The sequence below is a fragment of the Mycteria americana genome, chromosome 2 (genome assembly GCF_035582795.1).
Source record: "Mycteria americana isolate JAX WOST 10 ecotype Jacksonville Zoo and Gardens chromosome 2, USCA_MyAme_1.0, whole genome shotgun sequence".
Taxonomy (NCBI): Eukaryota; Metazoa; Chordata; class Aves; order Ciconiiformes; family Ciconiidae; genus Mycteria; species Mycteria americana.
In genome coordinates this window covers 102820953-102838796 of record NC_134366.1, presented here as the reverse complement: position 1 = coordinate 102838796, position 17844 = coordinate 102820953, and the positions used below count along the sequence as shown (strand labels likewise).

The 17844-nt window shown below is 40.6% G+C and overlaps 1 protein-coding gene across 2 annotated transcripts in view; it reads left to right on the top strand.

Annotated features, from left to right (window-relative positions):
* Window positions 1-17844, top strand: part of EPB41L4B (erythrocyte membrane protein band 4.1 like 4B) — a 182997-nt gene that overhangs the window by 46184 nt on the left and 118969 nt on the right. For both annotated transcript variants that reach the window (XM_075495662.1, XM_075495663.1), the window contains exon 2: window positions 10204-10308. In XM_075495662.1, the coding sequence (XP_075351777.1) occupies window positions 10204-10308 (105 nt within the window). The remainder of the gene's footprint in view (window positions 1-10203; window positions 10309-17844) is intronic.

Below are 17844 nucleotides of genomic sequence, written 5' to 3'. Positions count from 1 at the left end.
AAGCACTGTTAGTTTAAATCAGTAGTGATGTTATACTGATGTAACTTCCCCCTGTAGGCACTTCTTTACTAGGCATATAGTGGTACAGCTGCACTGACAAACCTTTTGGGTAAGAGCTGAAACAGAACCTGTGACTTGGCTGGCTGGGATAGCAGGGACCCTGCAGGCTTCCTTTATATAAAGTACTTCTGGCTTGTATTGTATGTATATCTGACTGGGCATTACTGCTGGTCTTAGCTGTGTCTATACCAGAAGAAGGTTGCCAGTAGAGCCTTATTGATAAACTGTTTTATTTTAGACAGTCATAAGTGTCCTATTTAAAAACAAGTTAAAAAAATTGGAAAAAGTTGAGTCAGGCACACATACATGCAAAATGTATATGAAAGAAGTGTCCATATGGAAAATTCTGTTTGTACAATTGCATCTATTTAAAACCGTTTCAACTCATGGAGCATTCAGATGCAGATGTATAAGAAAGCAAAGATGTCTTTTGAAACTTTGGTACTTCCATTAGCATAAGAAAGCGGAGAGTCTTTGCTAAACTCTCCTGGGATTCTCTTCTAGTAGCATTTGCCTCTTTCTCCTTGTTCTCTTTTAGGTCAACTTAGCTTACACCAGTGTTCTGTGTTATTTCTCAAATGCAATTTAAAGTCATTACCTAGAATCTTCTGTAGCTCTCCAGCAAAATGGCAGCTATATCCCCCTGTGATTTGTGCAGGAGCGCAATGGGCAAGTCACGCAAGGGAAGCGTAACGTTATGTGTTGTCTTTGATGGTATCATCTCTTAGAGGTGGGTGCCACTTCAACACCCATAGCTTAGCTTTACCCGGTTCTATCTCTTCCTCCGGGGATGCAGAACTGCAAATTGTATCTCAAGTGGAATCATACAGGTTAAGAAGTCTCAGCTTAGGTTTTTGTTCTCCTCTCCTAGCTACTTTGTGTTTCTTCAGCTGTGTGCTTGAACCTGAGATGCATGTAGTATTTCAAGCAGGTCAGGAGAGGGAGCTGGCAGTCTAGGGGTGAAAAAGAATCTTCCTTCCATACAAATAACTGGGTTTTTTTAATTGTGCCTCTGAGTGTAGAAATGTGATGGGGTAACCTGTCTGTATCTGAAATAACAGGAGTCTGGACCTACTTCTAGACCATAAAGTGACAAGTAAGGATTTTTTTACTACTTTGTTCTGTGGCTGTTGGTAGTTTTTATCTGTTGCCTGAGGATGCCATTTAGAAGCGTTGACAGTGCTTTTCTGTTGGAAGGGGCCTGTGTTGCCAGTAGTACATGTAGGTGATAGGGACAGTAAACAGAAACTCACACCTTCATCTGAGTTCAATAAAATAAAAATGTCAGTGCTGATATTAATGTTGCCAATAGTAATTGCACTTACAGGGCACCCATCGCAGTAGTATCTGCTTGCCCTTCATGTAGCTTTTGGAGAGATTAAAGGCTGTTCAAAGACAGCATGCCCTTCAGATGACTGCTGACTTGATTGAAATGTAAAATTGCCCTGCATAAGGGTTTCCCCGCTGTAGTGGTTTAGCCTTAGCCAACAGCCAGGCTCCCACCCAGCCCCTCATTCAGTCCCCCCATCAGCAGGGTAAGGGAAGAAAATATGGAGAAAAAACAGGAACAAGGAAGCTCATGGGTCAAGATAAAGACAGCTCTTTCCCAGGCTCAAATCCACTCCTTCACTCCTGGCTTTTGTACCCACTTCCTTCCCACCACCACCAGTGGCCAGTGGGTCCACTGTGGAGGTGGCTGGACCCAGCTGTGTCCAGCATGGCGCAGCCCTGACATCTTCCCTGAAAAAACTAAGGCAGTGGTGAAATTCTCCCTTCCAGATAATGTAGGTCTTGAGACATGATAGTTTCACGCTCCTTTTTTCACCAGCAAAATGGACTTCTGAGGCTCTAGGTATGCTACCTCAATTAGTTTTTGAGGGGCTATACTGTAAAGCTCAGTTAGTAAAAGTGCAGATGTTGAAAAAAACTGTGCAAAACCAGCTTTCAGAAAAAGTTAGTGTTGTAGAGATCATTTTACAAAGCTGGTCTGCTTGTTATTGTACTTGCCCACTTGAGGAAGAGGCAGAATGTGTTTCCGAGATGGGGGAGGAAGTGACTGGAAGTAGGGATGGATGAACTGGCAAAGGCAAAAGAAACCCTATCCTCACCTTTCAAATCTCACCTTACTTTCTTGAATCTGTTTTATGTTTTAAGTGTTGCTGTACATATGACATCTTCCCAACAGGTTACTTGGCATGGTTTTGGGCTCTTCAGTGATTGTTCTGTATGTAAGGTAGTTCCCTCTCTGCTGTATTTTCTGTGTATTCTCTACGACACTGTGCTGCCATTCCAACCTTTGATTAATCTCAATGAGTTTGTACTTTATGAATAATTAAAAATCTTTTATTCATTCCTATTGCAGAGTTTGAAAATAGCATATTATTCTTACCTACCCTTAATTCTTTCTTTGTGTTTTGGGTTTCTTGGTTTTGTTTTTCATTTTTGTTTTTTTTTTTATTCACAAGTGACTGCCTTTACATAGAGGGTAGAAGGCTTAGGCTGATACGAGAGACTTGGCCAGTGTCATGCTAGCATGGTAAAGGTATCGTGATGTGACTAGAAGCCCAGTGCTATTTGGGTTTATGTAGTGCCTTGCCTGGTACATGTAAAATATGGTGATCTATTTATTTGTTCTTGTTCAGGCTTCTCCTCTATACCAGTTCTATAGACTTTCTACCTTCAATCCTTGCTGTCCTGTGAAAAGGAGCAGAGGTGCTACTTGTCTTTTGCAGTCATTAATCCCTATTTCCATCTTCTTTAGCAGGGAGTGAACACTGATTCTTCTTGCCAATAATTGGTGGAGAGATGAGAGTTGAGAAATGCTGCTGTGCAGCAATAGTGAGGTTTACTATACCCACTGTTTGGGGATTTTTTCCTTAATATCTGTCTGCAAATTCTCATTGGCATCTTAGTCACAGAAACCCAGCCTACTTGGGCTGTTAGTGCCAATTTACCAACAGAGAGAATGTACTTAAATGGTAGTGTGCTGTTTCTTTATTTGAGGTTCCCCCTATCCCCTTGATGGGATGTGACTTGTGAGAGTCCTAGTTTTATCATGGACTTTGAGGGTAATTTGAAGGAACTGGCTTGGTTTGTTGGTTGGGGTTTTTTTGCTTTGCTCATAAGCTTCTTCTGCTCAGGAATAAGCAATTTTAGTTTGGGGCGTTGACAAAAATGACTGCAAGCAAAGTGTGTGTGCTTTCAAGGTTATTATAAATAAATGCCATTCAGGGGATTTTTTGTCTCCTGATGAAGGGCTGGGGTTTTGGTGATGTGTGTATGTGTTTGGCATTTTTTATTGTTTTGGGGTTTTTTGCAGGGGAAGGTTAAGGTTAGTGGAGGAGGGAAAGGCTGTGGATGTTGTCTACCTAGAATTCAGTAAAGCCTTTGACAGTTTCCCACAGCATTCTCCTGGAGACACTGGCTGCTCATGGCTTGGACGGGTGTACGCTTCACTGCGTAAAAACCTGGCTGGATGGCTGGGCCCAAAGAGCTGTGGTGAATGGAGTTAAATCCAGTTGGCGGCCGGTCACAAGTGGTGCTCCCCAGGGCTCAGTATTGGGGCCAGTTCTGTTTAATATCTTTATCAATGATCTGGATGAAGGGATCGAGTGCACCCTTAGTAAGTTTGCAGACGACACCAGGTTGTGCGGGAGTGTTGGTCTGCTTGAGGCTAGGAAGGCTCTGCAGAGGGACCTGGACAGGCTGGATCGATGGGCTGAGGTCAATTGTATGAGGTTCAACAAGGCCAAGTGCTGGGTCCTGCACTTGGGTCACAGCAACCCCATGCAACGCTACAAGCTTGGGGAAGAGTGGCTGGAAAGCTGGCCAGTGGAAAAGGATCTGAGGATGTTGGTCAATAGCTGCCTGAATATGAGCCAGCAGTGTGCCCAGGTGGCCAAGAAGGCCAATGGCATCCTAGCTTGTATCAGAAATAGTGTGGCCAGCAGGACTAGGGAAGTCATCGTGCCCCTGTACTCGGCACTGGTGAGGCCACACCTTGAATACTGTGTTCAGTTTTGGGCCCCTCACTACAAGAGGGACATTGAGGTGCTGGAGCATGTGCAGAGAAGGGCAACGAAGCTGGTGAAGGGTCTGGAGCACAAGTCTTATGAGGAGCGGCTGAGGGAACTGGGGTTGTTTAGCCTGGAGAAAGGAGTCTGAGGCGAGACCTTATTGCTCTCTACAACTACCTGAAAGAAGGTTGTAGAGGGGTGGGGGTTGGTCTCTTCTCCCAAGTAACTAGTGATAGGACGAGAGGAAATGGCCTCAAATTGTGCCAGGGGAGGTTTAGACTGGATATTAGGAAAAATCTCTTCACCAAAAGGGTTGTCAAGCATTGGAACAGGCTGCCCAGGGAAGTGGTGGAGTCACCATCCCTGGAGGTATTTAAAAGCCGTGTAGATGTGGTGCTTAGGGACATGGTTTAGTGGTGGACTTGGCAGTGCTAGGTTAACGGTTGGACTTGATAATCTTAGAGGTCTTTTCCAACCCAAAGGATTCTATGATTCTAAGGTGATTTTGGCTCTTGTTTTTAGCTAATTTCTCAAAGGGGTTGGAATAAATTTTGTTCTCCTTCAGCTAAAAGCTCACATGCATCATCAGTTGCATTTTCTTCTGAGCACATTCAGGAATGCTGCTTGTTTCTGTGGTCCGTACTACATTTAAACATAATTGGCATGCAGTAGCAGGCTCTGAAGCAGTGCTGCTGTTACTGCCATGACAGGGTGAGAGGCATAATGGTCATTTGAACAGTGACATTTTAAGTGAGCTTGGAGCCAGAACTGAAAAGTTGACTCTGTGGTTGACTGGTAAGAAAATAACCTAATATCTTCAAGGAGCTTGAGCAAGTTAGTTAGCCCCATTTGAAATATGATGTATTAAGAAGTAACTTGCTTTTCTTTTAGTCTTAACATTGAATTCATTGTATATTGAAAGAAAGCAATATTTGCATCATTTTAAGCACAAAAATGCAACTCTCTCCATGTTCTTATGAACCTGTTCATTAGGGCCCCTGGGAGGAGGATGGGACAGGCACCAAGGTCATGGCTAGTTTGCAGAGAGCAGCATGCCCTTTGCAGAGTGTCATCTCCAGATGGCAGCATGGAAACTGGAACTTGAAAAAATGTTACTGTCTTTGACAATACTATAGCAGCATTGCTGGACTGGATAGCACGGTTTTCAGTGCAGCTTTTGCAAGCCCAGTCATGGCCTCAGCTGTGTACTTGGCTGAAGCTGTTAGATATCATAGCAATTGTGCTGTATAATATGCAGCTCTTTTTAGTTATGAGCCAAGTCTGACATGCCTGCAAGAGTCAGGATCCAAAGGATGGATTCACTGTATTCACAGACCCCCCAGTGACTAAGCTTAGAGGGTGCAGAGCGTGGTGTCTGTCCCACGCTCTTCCCAAGAGACCTAATGAACAGTTTTATAAGAATATAGAAGGAATTGCATTGTTATGCTTAAAATTATGCAAATACTGCTTTCTTTCAGTACAGGTGAATGTGTTTGAGAAACTGAGGGCTTGACTATGTAGAAGAAAGCAAGTTAAAGTACAGATGATAACGAGCACCAGGAGTCAAGACTAATTAGAAGCCCAGATGGCTTTATGCATGTTTAGCACATAGTATGTCTGAAATGCTGGGAAACAACATTGCCAGGGACTGTTAAACGGCAAAGCAAGTTCTCACTAGTAAGCAATACAGCCAGCAGATAACGCCTTAGTTGTAGGTTTGAAAAATGAGTTAATAACAGTTCAGGTATAAGAGGACAGAGCAGAACATACTGAGCTACCCTGTTCCAGGAAATGCCAAGGAGAGGAAATGCTGATGCCATTGGAATAGAGCAGTATCAGGCCTGCAGAGCAGAGGATTGCTAGCTACAAATGCTCCCTTCCTAACTTAGTAGAAGCTAAAACCTGGTGTCTGTCACCATGAGATCATAGCAGCCCACTCTGCAAAAATATTTGACGTATTGCAGAAAACATAATCCTGTGCTTTCTTTAGAAAAAGAAACTAAATGTGCCCTACCTACTCATTTCTGCTACTACTCACTATTCAGTTTGGGACACATTACAGTTAATTGGCTTTGACTTTTTTCTTGGCAGTAATTTATTTTCCCTTTTTTTGTTATCATTTTGTCAACTTGTAGGCTATTTCATATACTCCTTGCCTATTTGACGGGTTGTTTTCCCAAGCACAACTTGAGCTATTTCTGAAACCAGTTAATAGTTCATTTGTAATGCTGTAATCTGAACTCTCTAGTATGACTGAACAATTTCAGCCACCCCACTTGGGTTCGTGTAATGCACTGTGCTTGGTTGCTACGTACTGCACTTCAGTTTGGCGAAGGTGCGCACAGAATCTCTCCAGCTTTGCTTTGTGTGCTCTGAGACTGATGGATGGCATTCTTGCACTGTATCTGCACTAAACTGGGACTTTTCTGGCTTCTGTGTCCCCTTTTCATGCCCTTGGGCAGAACCTTTCAAACAATTCTAGAATAGCTAAAATCAACACTGATCAGCCTGTTTGGACATAGCCAGTTGGTGTAAAATGTCCCTGGCTGATGAATTTGCCCTTTCCTTCATACCCACCAAAAGCATGTTAAAACTTTTTGCCTATTCACGTGTCCAGTCTGAAAGAGTTTCTAATTAGATAAGTTAATATTTGTTTTGTCAGGTTTTAGCTGACAGGAATTTCCATAGATTCCCTGAGACTGGAAGTCTTTGGCAGCTAAAAATTTAGCCTACTTGAAATGTGGGCCATGCAGCTGTCACTGTGGCTCTACAAGGTGCTTTATTCCAATGCCGATTTGAGTCCTTGTAGGAGGACCCAGCAATAAGTCCTCATTAAACGTAAGAATTTTCTTTGATGCCATGATTCATGGTCCCAAAGAAAATATGATGGGGAGTTATTTGAGAAGGGCTTCCAGGATACAGAGTGGAGGAAAGTGGCATGACTGTCAGGCAGGACAGAGCTGACTGACATGAGAAACACCTTTTCTTTTTTTTCCTTTCTCCCAGTAGTTGCTCGTTATCATGGAGCTTCCCAACCTGCAAGTGTAATTCAGTCTTTCTGTCTTTCGTCAAGGACAAAGAGGCAAAAGGGAACACAAGTGACTGCCTCACACAGTTTTACCTTGGGTTGTGGCTGTCGTTTTGTTTGTAAGCTGGACATCCGAAATGCTCCCCCAGTGTGTGCCTGTGAGGTTTCACAGTGCTCACACGTTCTCCTCGGTTCCAAGGAACACTCCAGCAGAAACTGGCAGTGGTTTAATTGTTGGGTTTTTAAAAACAAAGGTTTTGCAGCTTTCCTTACAGCACTGTTCCCAATTACAGTAATTTTCATAACAACAAAGTAGTAACTGTATATAATAGTATGTATATATTGTTTGTTGCCATATACTCCCTTTTTTGAGATGGAAGTTACGCAGGTCTTTTACACCTGACAGTTCTGAACCATCTGTCTAGCAAGGTAGGGCTGTAAAATATTCCTAGTTTAAGGTTGCCTTTTTTTTTTTACATGTATCTTCCAAAAATATGCACAAGTTGAGGGTCTGTAGAGAAAGTGTGATTTGTTAAATTCCAACTGATTAGATCTATGACAATTTTTTTCTATGAAATCAGTTTTGTATTCTTTATGTGGTACCAGGTTTTGATAGAGGAAGCATTTTTTTAGCTTCTGTGTTATCTAGGAGGGGAGGAGGAAAAGACCATGAAAATCAGAAGTTTCTCATAATATGGACGTTTTTTCCGTTAGAGACCACTTTTATGCATGTGGGCATATGTAATTCCTGCAGAAAACCCCCTCTATTTTGCCTATACCACCCATTTCATTCAATGCATAGGTACCACCTTATCAGTCTGCAATCTGACTCCCTAGATTGTCAGGCAGTGAAGAGGCAGAGGAAGGGAGAGCAGGTCATCATTTACTGTTAGTAGAGGAAAGGTGTTACTCACTTTTATCTCCCCCTTTAGTGTAACATCTCAAAGAAAGTTTTTTGTCAGCAATTTGTTGTCTGCAGCGGCTTTATCATCTAAATGGTGTGAGTTGCTGGGAAAGCTCATTTAGTGACAAGTTAAATGTTATAATGTCCTGTAAGCTGTGTATGTAATACTGCATTTTATGGTCTAGCCGTGCAGTACAGAGCTATTCTCTGTGTAACACATATGTTGAACATTAACTACTATTTGGGTACAGAAGGTGGAGTGTGCTCTCTCTGGTTTCTATTGGGTGTGTGGCAGTCAAAGATAAACATACTGGTAGTTAATGCCATAAAGCAAGCAACCAGGAATAGAGTGATCATAGGGCATCGAATCAGTTTTTCCTAGTTTTGTGAATTCCTCCTGTCTTGCCATTTCTTTTTTATTGCTTTGGAGGGTTTTCTCCTCCCTCATTTGAGCAGAATCAGTTTAAATTCTGTTGTCCTTTGGTTTGGCTTCTTTTAACAAGTGCTGAATTTACTACATATGAGAAAATATGTTCTGGATACTTTTTAGCAAACTTTTTGTTTGGTTTATAGCAATTATTGTACATCTAAAGATGATGGTTTCTTAGCAATACTGCTTTAAGAAGCTGTTGTATTCTCATCTGCTTTCAGTAGCATGTTGAACTTTGATTAAGAATGTCTATTATTCACCTCTTGCCCTCCCCCCCCCCCCCCCCCCCAACAATGATGATAATTTAATGCTTGTTTTAAGTTTTTATGCAGCTTGCTTTAATGGAGCTCCTAATGCCTGAAATTTGGTAAGATTTGATTTCTGTGCTTCTGCTTTCTTAGTAAAAAACAAACAAACAAAACCCCAAAAAACTCAACTTAAAGAAAATTTGTTACCTACACCTGAGCTTGCTTGACCTTGGAAAAATAGAGATGAAATTCTTCATCTTGTCTTTTGCTGGAGAAGACAGATTTTAGACAGCTTGGAATCCTGGACAGGAGTTCTGCATGTTATGATTGATGCTGCTTTTGTGCAGAAGGCCAGACTAAAGGAACTGAATGCTGTTTAGCTCTCCTTCAGCTGAAATCAGTGAATTTTGCTACATTTTGGGATGAAGTGGGAACGCCTAATATGTTAGAGCTTTAAAAAATAAAAATAAAAAAAAAAATCCTCAAAGGTATATGAGGGACAGCAGGCACAAAACTGGTTCCAGATCTGTACTTTCCTGTATAAAATACACCTGTAGCTTCAGTCTCTTACTGAGACTTATGATCATCTCATTTAATTTTAGCCAAGGTGTTTTTTTGCTCAGGAACTTGAAAACTTACTTCCCAAAGTAATACAACAGGATTTGCATGAAAAATTGGTTTGTTATTCCCTCTTCCTCCTACCTACCTGTAACCTCCAAGCTTTGCTTCTTCTGGTGTTTGAAGTTGAAGCACTGGGTATCTAAATTCTTGGCTTAACCTTAGAACAAGTACACAGGCCAATGCAGCCTAGCTTTAAGATCAGCTAACTTTTCTACTAGTACCTGTAGCCCATGATTGGGGTTAGTTTTGTTTCCATGCCTATGTGTTTCAGATGGCATGCCAAGTAAGAATCATAGATATTTTTTTTTTTTTCCTTTTTTGTTTCACCATTTAAAGGCTGTAAATGTGATTGCAATTAGCAACATTATTGAAAGATTCTTATCAAATCCCATTGATTTTCCTCACAGTGCTCTTCAAGTATTCAAGCTGTCCAGAATTTATTTTGCAGTTTGAGTAGTGGTATGGCACTGCATGACTGCAGTTGAGATGTAATAAACAGCCAGCAGATTTCAGGCAGAGTGTCAAGCAAGCTTTTACTGGAGAATTTGGCTTCCTGGGGTTTAAAATGTTGGTTCTGTGACTTAGGACACTTACAGGGCGTAAGCCTTTCCTTTCTCTCCGACACTTTAAGTTACAGCGAACGTTGAAAGTTTTCTTCAAGAGCGAAGTCTGATGCTGTTGGAATAGCTGCAAACAGGAATAACATGTCACTGTATCTTTCTTGAAGAAAATAAAAAGAAATGTCAATACAGTTCTTTAGAATAAATAGAATTACTATTTACATATTATTTTCCATTGTGCATCTCCTCTCCCCCATTTGAACTTAAAAAGAAACCCACCCAAACAAACCAACTCACACCCACCCACAAAAAAACCTACTTTCTTTTCTGTTACAGAAAAATGCCAAGGGACAGGAGTTGTTTGACCAGATTGTATATCATTTGGACCTTGTGGAAACTGATTACTTTGGCCTACAATTCATGGATGCTTCCCAGGTTACAGTAAGTATAACCTCAGTTAATTTGTATGTTCTGCAGTAGTTTGTGTTGCCTATTATAAGTGAATTACTAGTGCGCTTTCATGGAGAGACGTAGGCATTAGAGGATATACTGCTGAAACAACTGATAATCATGTTTGGTTCTTGCACATAAAGCCAAATCCTCTAAATGAGTTGTGTCATTTTATTTTATGTGATATGCACGTGACTTGATCGCACGTAAGTGAAAATAATTGTAGGTAAAGAAAAATGTGCTTTATGTTTACTAGGCTCATGGTATTAAAAATGGGTTAAATCTCTTGTAAGCAAGGGGTTTTTGTAACTCCTATCTTTGGCTGTTCCATGCACAGATTATGTTGCTCTGTAGATTTAGTTTCATTTGCAATAGAGAAAAATTTTCCTTCTCTCTTCTCTCCAATGACTTCCAGCATGTACAGGTAAAACAAAAAAAGAAAGGAACATATTTACAGATGCAGGTAGATAGACATACTAATAAAATAGGGTTAAAAGACTGCAATCTTGTGATTAAACTGTATTGCTATATATTTAATCTTTTATTTTGTCTGTTCACCTTACATGCTGAGGTATCAGTATGACAGCAACCTGTGTTGTGGATAGATAATATACTGACTTGGAAAATAAGTGTTTGCTTTTAGGTTATCTGGTCAGTATGTAAATGTTTTTTCCATAAAGCAACAGAAGACAGATGTATTCTGTGCTATTAGAATAAAATAACGGGAAAATGTAGCTGCAATATTGATATCTTGTGAAAAGTAGGTTCCAACTTTATCATCTCGGAATTCTCAGCTTTATTCTCTAGCAAGCATGGGTCAATGTGATTATAGGTAAGATCATTTTTTTTCCAGCTGCATTGTTATCTGTGCTTTACCAATGACTTCAAACAACAAACAGGAAACCTGTCCAGATATTATAACAACTTGATATTGAGAAAGGGAATCTATGCTTTTGGGGAAGAGAAAACTGGTATTATCTATTTAAACATTATCCTAATATCCCAGTTAATTTAAGGATATGTATTTATCACTGGAAAATGATGTTTGAATGAAGTATGTCCATAATGGGTTTGGGGTTTTTAGGAAGTTTAGTGTGTGTTCCTGATAAAATTTATATTGCATAAATGGTGTGTCCTTTTATGATGGATCTGATCATAAGGACACAGCTAATAGAGCAGAGCCTGCACATAATAGGAAAAACAGATTATATTGTCACTGATTGTCAAATCACCTAATTGGGAACTTGATAGCTAGGAGTAGTTACCTAGCAAGGAGTTCTGTAACGTTTTGAAAGAAGGGAAGCAGAAAGGGAGAGCAAAACATCCTTTCCTAGCAAGAAACCGGGCAGATCAGAAGGAAAAGACATGGCTGAGGAAGCAGAGAATGCTCATTTTCTTGCATATTTGCAAAACTGAAGGGCTCTTTTGAATGGTAAGAAAGATGAAGCAGAGTTGTGAGCCATGTGTATTTTCCGTAGATAGCTCTATCCCTGGTGTTCAGGGCAAAATGTGCCTGTATACGCAAGTGTTCTAGCTTTGTATGCTATTTCTTTCCTCTGTATTAGTGGGGGAAGTAAATCATGGCATCTACAGGTACAAGAGGGGTAAGGGCTGTGAACAGCTTCTGGGGGGCCTAAAAAAGCTAGCATTGGTTGCAGGGCTTTGGTAGTAGGGTTATAGTTTCCTGGATTAAAAGGAGTGTTGAGGGCAGAGTTCTTCACCTTCACTGGAGTGCAAGGCTGAAAGCTCTCATTTGAGGTTTTGGTTTGCTGGGGTTTTTTTTTTGTCTGGTGCAAGCTGGGCAGAGAGTAGAGTTTAGAGAGCTTCAAGGCACAAGCTTTTATCTTCCCCAGCACCCTGTGCAAAAAGGTTCCATGCTTTAACAGTGTTCCTTGATCTGTTTTGAACTTGTGACCCACTCATTTCATTTGCATAGCAATTAAAGCATAGCCTCCATGTGCTTCTGCTTAGTGCCAGCCCAGCCACACAGTGGCAATTGCAGGACTGGGAGATTAAATTTGTGTAAACTCCTTGAGGCTCTAAGCCTTTGTCTTTATAATGTATTGTTAAGTGCTGAACATCTTTAAGCCACCATTATAAACAGGAGAGCACAGAATAGTCTTTGAATAGTGGAGATTGCTTCTGTGTGCTCCAAGGCCAGCAGCTTTTGAGTACACTCTGTTTCTTGCAGTCCTGTAACTTTGCCAAAGAGCGGGACAAGCAGTGTTGATAGCTGTGACTGAGAAAAGAAAATCACGATTAAAGCTTATCTGCTTTGAAAGAGAAAAAAACTTTGTTTGAACACCTTACTACCCCCAAAAAATAATTTTTCAATACAATCAAAAAACATAAAGTTGTGAAAGGCAAGATGTCAGTAAGGCAGAAAATACTGTAAAGCCTATTCAGTGAACTCTGCATCAGTTTGTATCTTGTGCTCTTTGAAGACATCCATGAATAGAAGGATGTAGACAATCATCTAGTAGTTTATTCTCAAGCAAAGCTGTGTGTACTGTTGTGTTTTAAGTTATCTGGTATTAACTCCAGAAGTAAAAATACTCAGGGGGAGAGGGGTTGTTAAGTATTGTTAGTGTGTGGAAGAACTTGATCTAGTGGAAAACTTTTATTCATAAGTGAGATTTAAAAAGCGGCACAGATACATTGCCTGCTGATGTTCAGCACCTTGACTGATTACAATTTATAGGTTATAGGGAGGAATAAAACTGTATCTTACTGTAGTTGCGTTATAATAGCTTCGGACTAGCTCTTTTTTCTACCAGACTCAGTAACAAAACTCCTGAGACTTAGTTCTCTGCAGCTGTTCTAGTGGTGATTCTTTCATCCTTCTCATCCTTTTTTAATTTCTGTTTTTGTGTATGTTTTATAATGTACATAATATAGTAGTACAGTGGGACTTGTATATAATTTATAAATAAATAGGCATATATTGGAGGTGCATGCTCAAAAACTTCTTTACTTTTTGCGCCATCAAAAAAGGTTGGAAACCACTGCTGTAGGACAGCTCTAGTGAGTCTGGGAACGTTCTAAGGCCCTTCAAATATTTCCATCATTTTGTAATAAAAACCCTGCTCTGCTTTTTTGTACCTCCTGTTTGTGGAAGGGTGGGAAAAGAGAAAGAGAGGGAAAGGAGGAGTAAAGGAAGGAAATGAGAATCAAATAAATAATTTCTTGTGCAGCTAATTGTTACAGGATTTCAGCAGTAGTGCCACTCCTACGTAGTTCTCTGCAATGGTTTAGCAGAAATGTAAAGCTTATTGGGTTTTTAATTACTTTTACTATGGTGGATGTGTTCTAGCAAAGCAGGAAGCCTTGAAAGCTGTAGTCAAGGTTGGAAATAGCAATAGTAAATTCTTGTGAGACCATACTATCGAAGTCGAGTTGCCATGAGGGAAGTATTTTATTGATATTTGCAGGAACTGGTCATGTGCAACATATTCTATGGTTGGTTTGGGTACTTGACATTTATTTTAGGCTGCTGGTAGCTAACGTTTACTCATCTTCTGTTTGGGCTCGTCCTTTCTTTGCCTCTTATTCCAGATCACTGTAAGAAAAAGGGCTTCTGTGGTTTACAGCTCCTTATGAGCTGCAACATACTCTAGGATTCTCTCAGGATATAGATCTCGCCATTTCTACAGTTGCATTCTTTGTTCCAGTTGTCTGTCCTGTGATAGCAAAACGTGGATACTCTTCCAGTCCACCCCTGTTTTACAGGAATTCAGAACAGAAGGATTGCCCATGTTGACTAGCTTAGAATTCGCTTCAGTTTCCCTCACGATTTTGTTTCTGATCACAAGAATAATTATAGAGTAATTGAAGGGGAAAAAGATTTAAGATGCATCTTAATTTTTTTTTTTCCTTTTTGCAAATGAGCTGCTATAATCCTTGAGGTGTGAAACTTTAGTTAGGAATGCATGGAAGCAAAAGAATTAAAATATCACTTTTCTTACATACGTCTCTTGCAGTGATCCGCTAAGTCCTTTATGTCTGATCTGTATTGTCACAAAGGCCCCTTGGCTTAAAGAAGGTCCATATGGAACAGTCTTTCCCAGCTGGGTAGCTATATTGCACTCTGCAGCCAGTTGAGCTATTTTGAGTGTGTGTGCACACACCCAATGTATCTGACACTAGAAGGAAGGACTAGATTTACAGTGTGTGTACAGCAAGACCTTTGTGCGAGGACAGCCCGTGCCTCCTGCAGGTGCCCACGGCTATGATGGGGGCCAGGGTTCCCTGGGGAGATGAGCCAGGACCGACCTGCAGTGAATTGTCCTGGCAAGCTGTGTTTTCATCTGAACTTCTCAGTATTGACCGATTCCTGAATTGGGTTTTGATTCATTTGCTGTGAGAAGCGAGAAGACAGTGGAGGGAGGAGATGTGTAGAAACTAAAATAGGCTTTTGTGAAAGCAGTGTTCCAAGTACAAGAATAGAAGGAAAAAAAAGAGGCAAGAACTGTGTTGCCCAGACCAGCAGCAATGTGTCAGGACCCACTGATCTGGTCACTGAGATCCTTACCTGTATGGAAGGTGGCCTTGTGGCCAGGTTTTTCTGGGATGGTCGGGATCATGTATGCTTCACGACATAGGTTTTCAACAATGCAGTGTGAGGGTGGGGGGTGAAGCAAGCTGGACAACAAAGAATAATACCTGAATGTCTTTGTTTTCTCTACACATCATGAACTAGAGTCCTGGATGTTTCAGCAGGTATTGGGTGAGAACCTTGGAGGGACTTGGTGCTTCATGACTGCCTCTGCTGCATCTGAATTTTCTTTTAAAGGCTCATTGTCATTCAAATCAAGAGTTTTTTCAGCTGCTTGCGTTTGATATTACTGCTATGACTTCTTAAGGGTGTGAGAGATGTGGGAAAATGAGCAACTCAAACCAGTCAATTAGCCTCATAGTGTGATATCCAGGAGTCTTTTTCCTCATGTGTGGCTTAATACTGTAACAACAAGTGCTTGTTAGGCAGAACAAAATAGGGAAAAGCCTTATTATTCAATACATTGAATGTTGGGAGAAAGGGAGACTGGTAAATATTTTGATAATGCAAAAGGTTTGCTTTCCTGCTTCTGGTAGAAACATCCCATTTACCCATGAATAAACTGTGAAATTCATCTGTAACTCTTTCCCCTCCCTGAATCTCTCTTGTTCCTCTGGATGATGAGTTCTTTGGGACTGTGGTTGTTGCAGGATGTGTGTCTGTGGATTGTAGCCCAGAACAGCAAATACCAGTCACAGCTGGAGGGTCCCAAGAGCTGTACAGGTAACAATATCCTGTAGTGCTTCGGTTACTAATAGTGGCAGTGATACAAATGCCAGTCCAGCAACCGGACAAAGGCAATGTGGCTGATTCCACAGCAATGCAGAACACCTGATGAAGGACTACTTCCAGCTGCGGCTGCCCAAGGCTGTATTGCAGTCTGTGAACATTTGGTGGGAGACTCCAAAACACTAAGAATTCCCAGAGCATCTCCAGTTTTTAGTCTTCCAGTAGCACTTGCTGTTTCCAGGAGAGCTGGAGACCATTTCCCTGGCACAGACTTGAGAAGCAGCCGTACGGGGCAGGTGGTTGTGATACTGTCTATCAGTAATGCTTCTCCACCTCTCTTCTAAGTGTAGAGCAGTCAAGTCTCCGGTCTATCTGGGACAGCAAACAGTTTTTGCTGTTTTCTTTTGGTTTTGTGCATGGTCAGAGCATAAGCTGAAGTGGTTTCCTTAGTTTTCTTCTAGAGATTTAGTCAGGTTTGTTGCCTGTTTGTTACAAATCCTTTCAGTTTATTTTTTGAGTGTTTGGGCACAGGCTTCAAAATTAAAGGTAACTTGCTTTTTATTGCTAGAATTGATCTGGAGTGGCATCAGTTTTCATCATCTGTATTCTAAATCTAATGAGAATTATGCTACACAGGGCAAGTTTTATGTAATTTTGTGATTTGCTTCCCTTTGCTCCAGGATATGAAGTTTCACTGCCAAGAAAAGAAAGGGAGTAATCTTGTATGTCCTATTGTTTTCTGTGGTAGTGATTATCTGTGTTCATGTTCAATTATAAGTTCTGCTTCTATCACCTCAGGTCTGCAAAGCAAAATATTCCTTGGGCCAAAGTAAGTTATCATATGTATATGAATCAAGATAGGGTAATGGTCTTGAAGGATGTCCATATAGCTCTCCATTATTCATGTGTAGTCTATCTGGACTACAGATAAGCCATGTCACATATCAGGATGCTTCTGAGATGGCTCTGTGCAGAGACTCAGGCTGGGACAGGCAAGGCTTTCATGAACACCATAGCTTGGTTATGTTGCATTCTGATATGCTGCTTTGTGTCCAGAAATAATACTGTAATTGGGATTTTTCTTTTTTGGTTTTATCTTTCAGTCTTAATAGTCATGGTCATAATTAAAATGTTACCATGACAGGATTTGAAATACACATGATAATAATTTTATGTTTAGTTACTGTAAAAAGCCATTAAAAAAAAAGTCTTAAAGTAATCCATATGCGGTATGATCCTAAATGTATTTTCAGGAGTATGAAATGGGCAGGTGCAAGAGCTGTGTAGCAGCCTTTTCCTGTTAGGAGATTACACTTTTCTTTCATTAAAAGCTAGCTGTTTGTTTAAGCAACTTGGCAATTAGTTTGGAATAAAAATTACGAGGTATGTTCTGAAAACAAGATACATGTTCTGCAAAATAAAGATCAAAGGGCAGATCTTGGCAGAATGGGAAGGAGTTTCTGCAAATAAGTTTTCATGTTGTTTTGAACTGTAGGAGGCAAAATTTTATTCTTGCTAAAACCAGTTTGTTTTAAAAAATCCTTCTAGACTTTCTGTGGTGTTAAATCCAACTGAAATCATATGCCACAGATACATTTGAAAGAAATATTTTTTAATTAAACAGAACCTCTTTGTTGCAGTTGCAAATAATTGGGGCTCTATGACCCTTGTAGGAACAAAGAGGTGTAATTCTGCTGCCTTTGGTGTCACTGAGAGCTTTTTACTTTTGAGTTCAGTGTATGCTCTCCTAGCAGTTTGTCTCTTTGTAAATGTCCTTATGACAAATTTCAGTTTAAGACAACACAGATATATTTCTGTTCGTGATGAACTGAAGTCCTAACCGATGCTACTGACACTTTATGCTGTAGTCTTAAGTGAGCCCTTTCTGGAAAAAACTAGCCTCCAATTGCTTGTATTCATCTGTTAGCCTTAATTAAGTTAAACTAAATCACAAAATTAAGACAATTAGGCTTTTTTGCAAATACAATTTTATTTACCACTTCCTGCTAGCCAAAACTGTGTTTTAATTCATGGTCACTGCTGAGGGTACTGTAGGTTTTCCCTACATGCTTACAAACCTTCTCTGAAGGTCAGTAAGTACATAGGGATGTGTTGCTCTCGCAGAGCCTTACCAAAGCCTGGAGGTGTGAAGCGTGGCTTGAAGTGTTGCAGTTCCACTTACAGAGCTTGTGCTCAGGAAAATTCCAGTGCATATGAAGACACAAATGGCTGTTTTTGAGTAC